Genomic DNA, 11,050 nt, shown 5'->3' with positions numbered 1-11,050 from the left:
TAATAGTTGATTATTAATTTCTGATCAACCGATAAGTTTTCAAATTCGATAAAATTTGATGGAAATTCTTCTGCACGCGTGCAACGCGGGCATGAAGGCTAGTATTTGTGTAAGCCAAGGTAACATCGCTAACGAAAAAAAAGCACGCGGGCATGAAGGCTAGTATTTGTGTAAGCCAAGGTAACATCGCTAACGAAAAAAAAAAAATGTAACATCGCTATGGTTGTTTATCGCGATGGTGAGATAGATAGAAAGATTGAGAGAGAACCGACCACATGGTTGATCTTAACAGCAAACTGGGAGAAACCAACGGCGTTAGTATTGAAGTAGGCATTATTTGAGTATTTAATAGTCTGATAATGACGTGGCCAAATTCTAACCTATAGATACGTAACGACTGAAACTGGAAGCCAAGAACACAAGAAGCGACTTAGCAGAGGATCTTTTCCGGCTTATAGAAGGCATTGCTAGAATTGAAGCGCCCTGCCCATTTGGCTCAAACTTTCCCGCCCAAAAGTCCCGCTCTGTTTCTTTCTCTCTCTCTTAACTTTTCCACTTCATTTCTCAATCGGTAGATGCAGGTTTGCTCTTGTCCAAACTTCAACTTTGAATCTTCTCTACAGACAATGCCGAACCTCGCGAACCTCTCCACCTCGGATTCTCTAGCCGTCGCTCACTGCCCTAATCTCAAATCTCTCTCGGTCACAGACCCGCCGGAACATAGCTGCTCGGTCAAAACCCTAGGCGTTGACGGCGACTGGGACCAGAGGAGGATGGGGCTCGCGACTCTGCCCAACGGCAACGGCGCCGGAAGTTCCAATTGCAAGAGTTTGGAGGAGCATGTGAGGGATTGGGTCTGCCGCAGATTGGAATTGGGGATTTCCGAGTCCCGCAGCTCATTGCCTTTCCTTTACGGTGCAAAGAAATTGGTACATCTTTCTTGTCTGGTTTTGTTTCTCTTTCGGGCTTTTTGATGAGAAAATAGGGGAAGAGGAGTAAGAGATTGATTATATCTAGCTAGTTCTGTGCTGAACCGGTAGTTTCTTTGTACATTATTATGACCTTGCTTGGGGGTTGATAGACAACTGTAGAAACTTAAAGTACTGAAGTCTTGTTGGATGGTGTCGAACGGAATGTCGATGATCAACTTGGGGTTACCTTGAATTTTGAATTGGACAATCATTAACTTTGATATATGATTTATGTATTTCTGTTTGAATGCCGTATAGAAAATTACTTGGCTAGAGAACAGATTTTGACATACAAATGGTATGAAAAGCTACTGATTTATGAGATATGCGAAACTTTATTTGAGGTCAGTTCTGGAAAAGGTTGTTTCTTAGGAAGACTCGAGGTGTTTTAAGATGAGTGCCGGGAAGATAATTGAGTTCGCTTATCTTACTACGTTTCTTTCTTAACTTTATTATAGTGAATGGGTTGTAAGTTGGAATTCTGAGTTGAGCATTATGGTTGTGACATGGTGTTCCTTTCTGGAAAGTTAATTAGTGGATAAGTTTTCCTGTTGCCGGATATATGGAATGTTGAGTTGATATTTGTCTTAGTTTTAGTAATCTTAAATGATCAGTCACAAAGCGTACTTTTCCTTTTTCAGGCCGAGTGCCAGATTTGCCATCATTTTGTCTACCCTGGGGAGGAGATCTTATGCTCTGTTCGTGGCTGTCAAGGACCCTATCACCAGGGATGTGTGAAGGAAAGGCTTCGGATCTCTAACATGAAAAAGTTCACTTGTCCGCAACATGTAAGATCTTATAACCAATAGAGTGACCCTAAGACTAGTTTCTATCATTTATTATTATCTTGTGCCAACAAACCTCTATAAGTGTTGTATGCAATGCTGCTTAGAAACTTTAATGTTACTTTAAGCTGCATGTTGTAATAGAAAATTTGACATCACTTTTGTCATATCTCTTCTATAGTTTATAACATTCTACATTCTGCCTTACTTATATAGAACACAATTGTTTGAATTATTATCTGTTGTTTTGTCATGTCACTTGTCCTTACAGAAATGCTTACTTCAGTTGCATTTTCAATAAGCAGGTATGCTTCATTTGCAGACAGAGGTTACACTGGCGCTGTGTACATTGTATTATAGCATCCCATGATAAATGCGCAGCGTGGCCGGATAAAGTGATTCATTTAGTAGACCAGCCAGGGAGAGCTGTTTGTTGGAGGCATCCAACAGATTGGCGGGAGGACAGGAAGGTCAATTTGTTCTTTCCTTCATTAGTTGCTATGTGCAATTTTTTTATTTGAATGTGCAAAACATTATTATTTGTTTGAGTTACTACATTTCCTTGAAGAACACATTATATCCTGTTAAAAAACTCGAGCTTCTCAGTAATGGGCTGCAGGAAGAAAAGCCACGTTAGACTTTCTGTGGTTCAGGGTCTTCTCATTTGGCCTTCAGATGATAGGTGTTCTATTAGCGGTTGCAACTTTAAAAACCTAGTATAAAATCCAATCTGGGACATCATTTTTTTTCTTGAAAAATGTATTTCTCCGATTATGGTTTTATGGATTTCATTTCCCTACACTCTTATAACGTGAGTCATTATAAGTTCTTATATATCTTTGGTAAGTAAATCCTTTTGAGGTGGCTTATAGTTTGAGCTTTAACTAGCATAAGATGCTTTATACTTTTGTTGAAGTTTTATTTCGTCGTTTGTATTTTTTCATTGATTAGGCTGGTTGACAGGAATGGTGTATTTGTTGAATGAGCAGCATGCAGTTTCAGCAAGCAATACAGAGGTTAGACTAATGGAGATCATCTCACTTTTGAAGTATTTAACACTATACAGTCAGATCAGATTGTATCATTTTTCGTGACATCATGATGTTGTTACTCTTGTCAGGCATTACTACTTCAGTTCAGTATGCAACATGACAAGCTTTCAGTATTTTGATTACAATTGTTTCAATTAGTACTATAGAAAGTCATGGCTGGATCACTTTGGAAATCAATTTTCTCTTTGTGCCTATCTGGAATGTTCAATTTTTTGAAACCTATTTGCCCATAGGTAACCAGTCCCATGAACCTAAGTATATGTAAGATTTTATGTGTCGCTCAATTCTTGCTTCCATGGCGATTAAAGAGATTTTGTTTGTAGTAATACCCATTTATAAGACCTTAACAATGGTTTTTTTTTTGTTTCCTTCCCGGTATGAAGGATGCCTATTATTTGAACCTTACCATAACCCTCATTTACAAATGATACCTCTTAATTAACAGCGTTGTGTTAAAAAGTAAAAACTCAGAAAATTGACTTAGGCTGTCCAATTTCTGAAATCTTTAAATATAAAGAAATTAACTATGTACCTGTAATATTGATTTTTTCTTCATCATTCAGGAGGTATTCTTTCGGTTGCCTCTGCCTTACACTGAAGAGGAGTTCAAGATTGACCTAATGTGGAAACACAGGGAGAACAATGTAGAGCCTCCTCCATATACGCATATCAGGCGTAGTATCCTTAATATTTGTTCCATTTGATCATTTACTTGTGGTTGGTAAAGTTTTCACTTAAGCAGATGTATGCAATGATTTGAGTAAAAATGGGGAGTAAGATTGAATTTTATTCTGCTTCAGTTTTGTTTTGTCTTGTTTCTCAAAATTAAGCTCTATTATTGTAGTTTATGTTGAACATGGCACCTACCTTGACTGAACTCAGATATTTACCTAGTCAAGAAGAAGCGAGATGATGATGATGATGATGATGTTGGATGCAGCGGTTGTACATCTGTATGCTCTGTGGATTGTGTTTGCAGGTACTTTTAAATTTTTTTGATCATGAAGTTTTACTTTTGATATGTTCTAGCTGTTGAGGTGTTGTATGATTTATTTACATTGGTTCATGTTGTTCACTCTTATGCATCAATAGCTAATCATGTTGTTTAACTGTAGTAGTACCTTATATATCATTCACTCTTTACAGTTAATACTCAGTGTAAAATTGATTACTGTGTGCATTTAAATTGAAAATTCATGGATACTGAAGCCTCATAGTGACGTGGGTAATCTAACAGGCTTCAATGCATAAGTTGTTCAAAGGTTTGCCGTTGTTCTGAAAATTGCACAAATCGTCCATTTCTGGAGGAGAAGAAGATCAGAATCGTCAAGGTAAGAAATGTAGTTTAGAACGGCATCACGTTCTTGTCAGCTTCAAAGTTTATTCAAGTAAAGTTTATTACAGAAATGTTGCCCTGGTCCCTTGGTGACCAAGGAATTCAAGTCTATTAATCTTTTATACTCCATCTCAGACCGCACACTGTGGTTGGGGAGCAGAGGCAGCTGAATGCATTAAGAAAGGCGATTTCATAATCGAGTATATTGGGGAAGGTAGTTTCCTTTAGCTTTGATTACAACAGCCAAACGCAAAATTTATGTTTTCCTTGCTGTTTCATTGCGTATTCTACAATCATTGATGCTGTTTACTTTTTCCTCTTTTTCTTTTTTTTTTAATAGTTATTGATGATGCTTTGTGCGAACAAAGGCTTTGGGACATGAAATACAAAGAAGTGAAGAATTTTTATATGTGTGAAATTCGAAAAGACTTCACAATTGATGCTACTTTTAAAGGAAATCCATCACGATTTCTAAATCACAGCTGTGATCCGAACTGTGTCCTTGAAAAGTGGTTAGTGTGGTTTAACATGACTACTTATATATTGCTTTACAATTTGAGATAGTACTCACTTTCTGATTCCGTTAGGATGATTTGCTCTTTCAATGTTGCTTTTTATCTTATAATTATTGAAGCGTTTTTTTTTTATATATTTTCAATGTTGTTGATTAAGAGTAGAATATTGGGATAGAATGTGATTATTATTATTTTTTATCCACAAGTTATCAACTTGCTGTTGGATGAATTGTGTGAAACTCCTGGTTTTAGGAGCATACCTAGTTTCTAGTTTCAGTTTTGGTTTCTTTTTCTGGGCTTTGGGCTCCTATTTATCCAAAAATATTAAAAGAAAATTAATGCAATGATACGATCCACCGGTAGTGCTACTAAATTCTCTATCTGCTTTAACCTGTCGATCCAGAATTAGGTCCCGAGTCCTAATCAACAATGCAAGTTATTTTTTTGCAGGGAAGTTGAGGGGGAAACACGTGTCGGTGTGTTTGCTGCAAGATCAATAGAAGTTGGAGAGGCATTAACATACGATTATAGGTACTTTTTGACCTAGTGATATTGAACTAGAGTGTAGGTAAATCTGTTTGTTAATCCATGCTTTGTTATTTGTCTTTTTACCAGAATATTGCATTATTCTGATATCAGAAGTCCTTTGCAATAGAGCATAATGCCACTCATGTAGCTACTGACAAAGTGACAATCATATTTACTAGATTCCCAATGTTAAAGTCCTCATGGAAGAACCCTGCCATAAACTGTTTTGCTTGGTTTATTGTTGCATTTCCCCCATTGCTTCTCTCTTCCATAAAGCTGCATAGGTTTCCAGTCATCTCAATCCCCAAGTTTCCTCTTCATTTCTACAATCTAGTTTGTTCCCCTACCCCCACATTCTCTCTCCCTATTTTACAACTGTGCTGGGTTTTTGTGTGATTTGGTCAAGTCCTATAACATTTGAAGATTGAGCTAAAATACCCTACTTTGATCATAACACCCCCATCTATTTATGGTGCCTTATTCGTGAGTACATTTTGTAGATTTGTGCAATTTGGACCCGAGGTGAAGTGTTATTGTGGTGCATCAAATTGTCAAGGGTACCTTGGCTCCAAGAAAAAGATTTGTAAGATGGATCTTTTCTGGGGGAAGAAACGCAAGAGAACACCCACTGCTTGCATAGCTATCCTTAGGGAATCTCTGTCAACAATTTCTTAAATGTCCACTGCTGTAGATTGCCCGTAAAAAGAAATGTGGGCACTTGAAAAGAAAATGGAACTCAAAAGAAGAAGAAAAAAAAGAAATGTGGGCACTTGAAAAGAAAATGGAAATCAAAAGAAGAAGAAAAAAAAGAAAAGGGGCAGAAACTACATAATCACATCTTGACCTTTTGTTTTGACACACTTCAGTTAATTTCTAGTCATTAAAGAGGAACATCTACATGTATAAACCTATGCAGAACTTCGTTTTGTTGGTCATGTAACAGTTTAAACAATTTCTGGCTTTATTTATAAAGGATATACACAAAATATTAATCAAAAAAGTGTTTGATTCGATTCGTTATTGTAATCGGATTCTAACCAACTTGTTATAGTGATATACAGTTGGAATTTGTTTCTTTCAATTGCTCTGATTCCTTAATCAATTTGTTCTCCGATTGTTTTCACATTCTGGTGACACTATGAAGAGCGACAAAGTGCAAACTAATGAAGGGAGAGTAGTCAGAGTACCATTGGATATATTCCACGAATGCGCATCATTGTTAGCATTCAGAATAAGAATCTACGAAAGACTGCTGCATCATGAATATAACCAAAAAAACGGGGTGGATCAAACAATGCATGATAGAAGGTGCGCATATATATGGGACTCAGAAAGGCTTCCAAGGAAACTTGGAGCATCTATATAATGGTGGCTGGCCGTCAAGTTGAATTAATGTCTGGTTAAGTAGATCCCAATTAAGATGAATCTTCAAGGCAACGTGTCCAGGTCAGCGGCCATTGCATATCTCTTAATCTCTACTATATTAGAAAGCTAGGCCTTTTTTGGTGTCAAACGCTTCACTAATTTTATGAAGTCTCCAAACTGTCCCCCATAAGTATAAAGTTCATTAAAATAAAAGATATCAGTAAGGGTTATTTCTATAAAACAAACAGAAATTCATCAAATTGTGTTTCGCCAATTTTACCCTTAATGAGTTCATTAAAGGTTATCAAAAATAAAAGTTATTATAGAAAGAAGCCAAATTAAAAAATAAATAGTAAAATAAATAGATAATCATGGAGAGAAAAGTGGGTAGTGAGATGCATACTAGTGAATTTGTGATTCCATTTGCACGGGTAAAAAGACTAGTATATTGAAAAGCCTTCATGCTTAATTTTTTAGTTCTGTATGTTGGAGTCGTCTAGAATACACCAGGCATTTTTACACCAGACGGCGCCGTCCAACCCGACTGTCAAGCCGGGTGGGTAAAAAATCAAAATAGTGACTGAGGGGTAGGGTTGTCAATTCCATGGTAGGGGGACGCAGAAAAGAGGAGAAATAAGGAGATTCAATCGAGGGTTTAGAGCCAAAATATGATAAGAGAGTCGTATCAACCCAGCAACACAACTCCGTAAGTTGAATACAAGTTTGGATCGGCGAATCTCCGTTTTGTGCAACCTATATCACTGGATTTCAGGTATTACTCTTACCACTCTTATTTCATTACGCGACTTCCTAGCTTTGGGCTTTCCCCTCGATTTCGTTGCGGTCTTCTTCCGATCTGCGACTCATCTTGTTGGTCGCCGATCTGGTGTCGTCATCTCTGCTCTCTTTTGTAGTGACATATGAATTGCTCTTAGAAATTTTGGAAGTATGAGGAATTATGAGAGGCAGTGGGAGTAGGAACAGGTGATGGTGAATGAGTGATGGTTCATTCAATTTTGAAGAACCACATATGGGTTCTGGGATTTGTTCCATTTGGAACAGGAATTGTGGTCGTGTTTCTTAGTTGTTGATGGGTGATTTTTCCAGTGTTGATCTGCTTGGTTGTTTTACTTGATGTAGATGGAAAATGAAATTTGGGTTTTTTTCTCTTTCTTTTCAATGTATTTTGTTATATGTTTGATGAGGGATTGCTTCTTTGTTTGTTCAATGTTAAATTGTCCTTTAAGTCTACACTGGTGAAGATCATATTTAATTAAGCTGAATTTGAATTTTGTTTGTTTCCGTTTCTTTCTAATAGCCATTCATGCCATTGAAATGAAGAATAACTCTGAGCTGAAGGGAAGAGTGATTAGGGTCATGTGGTCTCATCGTGATCCTGATGCTAGGAGAAGTGGAATTGGGAATGTGTTTGTCAAGGTATGTCCTGTTGCTTTACAGAAGTCAATCCCACTCGGACCATCCATTTTTAAGTGTATTCTTTTCTTTGATGTTATTGATTTTGAATATGAGAAAGATATGTATTAATCTTCAGAAAACTTGTACAAGATATAGCCTATATATAGAGATAAGAACACAAGCTATAGACCAACAGATCAAGTTCTTAAACTAATCACCATGTGAACTAAAATCCTAGGCCTAGAAGATAAACCACTGTAGAGAAGGAGTAAGATGATGTCCCTTAATTTAAAGGACAACCTCAAATCTAATTAGAAAAAGTATGGGACAGGAGAAGTGTAAAATCAGTTAACAGCTAACACACTAGGTAATAGCTAACACCGTAGGTAATAGCTTCTAACACTCCCCCTCAAGCTGGATCAAGGGAATTCCTTGAGCCAAGCTTGGAAAGCAATCGTTCATACTGAGCAGAAGCAAGAATCTTGGTGAAAATATCTGCCAGTTGATCACAAGATCTTGTGTACACTGTCTCAATGAGTTTTGCTTAAACTTGATTCCGAACAAAGTGGCAGTCAACTCGATATGCTTTGTACGTTCATGGAAAACTGAATTGGCTGCAATATGCATAGCAGCCTGATTGTCACAATGTAAAGAATTAGGTTGAGTGCACACAATGCCTAATTCTCCCAACAATACTTTCAGCCAAATAATTTCACAAGCTGTGGATGCCATAGCACGATATTCTGCCTCGACGCTTGATCTAGCAACTACTGTTTGCTTCTTACTCTTCCAAGTGACGAGGTTGCCTCCAATGAAGGTACAATAGCCAATGGTGGATTTTCTATCAATGGCATTATCAGCCCAATCTGAATCTGAGTATCTTTCCATCTTGAAGTGACCATTGTTTCTCATCACAATTCCTCGGCTTACCGTGCCTTTTAAGCAGCACAAAATTCTTTTAACAATGCTGAGATGATGAGTAGTAGGAGAGTGCATGAATTGACTCATTAAGCTTACTTGTAATACCCTAGATTTTCATATCAATTTTCCTTGTATTATTCCCATATTTAATGAAGGATTATTTATGAAAATTCTTTGGTTTATACGAAGTTGAAGTTTCGGGAGTTTAATTTAAAATGCTTTGACTTTTAAGAGGCCAAAAGTTGACTTTATTTTCCGTAAGTTATCTTCAAAAACTTCCTTCATGAAAGTTGTAGAGTTTGTCGATACGAGTTCGTAGACATGCAACACGCCTAAAACGGATGTCGTATGAAGAAGTTATGTTCAGAGGAATTTTGTTTCCGGGTTTGAAAAGAGTATAAGTAGAAAAATGTGTTTGGGATGTTTTTGGAAACCCTAAAAACAAGTCAGCCACTCTTTTTTTTCTCTCTCTTCCCTCTCCTTTCTCTCCTTTCTCTCTTCTCTCTCTTCCTCTCCCGAGCTCACTCGAGAACCAACCTTCCACCAGAGCTAGCTCCGCCGTCCGGCCACCAATTGGACCGCCGCTGGTCCTGTTCGACTCCCACAGGTGCCCTCTTCAAGGCTGGGCAGCTGTTGCTCGGTGTAGGACGCCGGAAATGAAGCGTTTAGCCGGCAAAGGGCGCTGCTGTGCCACGGTCAGAACCGCCGTATACGGCGGCGGCGAGGGGCACCCATAGGTGAGTTTTGATCCTCTCCTCCTTCTAGTGGTGGCTAGGCATAGATTGAAGCAAGTTTTTGAGGTTTTGAGGTCGGTTTTGCAGGTTTTGTGGGTTGATTTTTTGGTTACTGTTCGGGGCAGTTTCCGGCCAAAATTGGTTGAAGCCTCAGGTATGAAAGTTGTTCCCCATGCTTCAAGCTTCAACTTTACTGTTGAGAGTTTTCTCAAAATTTGAAGTTCATGGAGGCGCGTGGGGCCCACTCGCCGCCGCCTGTGGCGGCGTGTGGCAGCGCGTCCGGCAATATTTGTGGCTTAGGTTGCTGTGTTTTAGCTAGCTCTTGTTGTGGTGAGCATGTTGAGATGTAGAAGTCCTAGGTTGTGAGCAAGGTTTGCATGTTAGAACTTTAAGTGTGATATTAGGCTTGGTGGAGGTTTGAGTTAGGATTTGAGGATTAGAGGCAGCCATTTTTGGGTCTCTAAGTTCGACGACTTTAGAAAGTTGTCCTCCCTTGAACTAAGGGTTAGTTAAGGGTATTGTGAAAACCTATAGTATTTTAGTTACTAAGGTTTTAATTGTGTGATTTTAGGTGATTTGTGAAGTTGTGTTTCGCTTGCTATATTCAGTTGTGGAAATTGCAGCAGGATATTTAGGTGAGTAAATCTCACCAAGGTTCACTTTTGAACCTAATGTTATTATGGTCATATGATGATAATGATGATGATGTTGGATTTATTAATATGTTTTTAATTGTTTTTAAAAATATATGAGCTTGATCGCCAACGGCTCATAGGTAAGATAAAACAAGTTTTCTTTATATGCTATTTTGAGATTCATGTGATCATAATTTTATTGATTATTGATAGATTATTCTTGTGGAATATCTATATTTTGTTCATGTAAATATATCTATGTGGAAGGATATAATTTATGACGTGTTATTGTGTTGTTGAGAATAATGATGTGATATTGTGTTGTTGAGAATAATGATGTGATAGTATGTTGTTGAGGATAATGTTGCACTACCAGAAGAAAAGGCTTTAGCCGACAAAAATAAAAAACCAGTCCGACGAACCATTTTTTCGTCGGCTAAAGTCCACGTTAGTTAACGAAATTTTTCTTCGTCGGCTAATTTAAATTTTCGTTGGCTATGATTATCTTTAGCCGACGAAATTTTAATTTCGTCAGCTAAATAATTCTTTTCATCGGCTATAGTCTGTGAACTTTAGCCGACGACTTTAAAATTATTTAGCTGACGAAATTAAAATGTCATCGGCTAAAGTGCCTTATATTTGCAGATCTGGACAGCAGCTCATCTGGGAAAAAAAAACGGGAGAAAAAGTTTGGGTGTTGTCGAAATCTGTCCATAATTAGCTTGTGGAGCTATATATAGGTACGTATATCTGTGTATATGTTGATTTTGAGTTTTATTTGAGTTGATCGTA

The 11,050-nt window shown here is 37.7% G+C and overlaps 2 protein-coding genes across 2 annotated transcripts in view; both read left to right on the top strand.

Annotated features, from left to right (window-relative positions):
• Window positions 1-626: 626 nt before the first annotated feature.
• Window positions 627-5,862, top strand: LOC101291916 (histone-lysine N-methyltransferase ASHR3-like). Its single transcript, XM_004298012.1, has 11 exons — window positions 627-929; window positions 1,613-1,759; window positions 2,062-2,226; window positions 2,746-2,772; window positions 3,372-3,486; window positions 3,691-3,787; window positions 4,046-4,139; window positions 4,280-4,358; window positions 4,485-4,656; window positions 5,110-5,190; window positions 5,688-5,862. Exons 1-11 carry the CDS (start codon window positions 627-629, stop codon window positions 5,860-5,862), a joined length of 1,455 nt encoding a protein of 484 aa, XP_004298060.1.
• A 2,025-nt stretch (window positions 5,863-7,887) lies between these two features.
• The window catches only part of LOC101291621 (polyadenylate-binding protein 1-like), a 26,569-nt gene continuing 23,406 nt past the window's right edge, over window positions 7,888-11,050 (top strand). Inside the window, exon 1 of the mRNA XM_004298011.1 lies at window positions 7,888-7,989. Within this exon, the coding sequence (XP_004298059.1) occupies window positions 7,888-7,989 (102 nt within the window). The remainder of the gene's footprint in view (window positions 7,990-11,050) is intronic.

Source organism: Fragaria vesca, linkage group LG4, assembly GCF_000184155.1.
Source record: "Fragaria vesca subsp. vesca linkage group LG4, FraVesHawaii_1.0, whole genome shotgun sequence".
In the NCBI taxonomy this organism is placed as follows: Eukaryota; Viridiplantae; Streptophyta; class Magnoliopsida; order Rosales; family Rosaceae; genus Fragaria; species Fragaria vesca.
Note: the sequence above shows the minus strand (reverse complement) of the source record. Positions and strands in the feature narration are given on the sequence as shown.

Coding starts and splice junctions, on each gene's coding strand:
- LOC101291916 (XM_004298012.1), top strand. CDS start 627: ATGCCGAACCTCGCGAACCTCTCCACCTCGGATTCTCTAGCCGTCGCT. Junction 4,359..4,484: donor AATCGAGTATATTGGGGAAG/GTAGTTTCCTTT, acceptor TTTTTTTAATAG/TTATTGATGATGCTTTGTGC. Junction 4,657..5,109: donor AACTGTGTCCTTGAAAAGTG/GTTAGTGTGGTT, acceptor ATTTTTTTGCAG/GGAAGTTGAGGGGGAAACAC.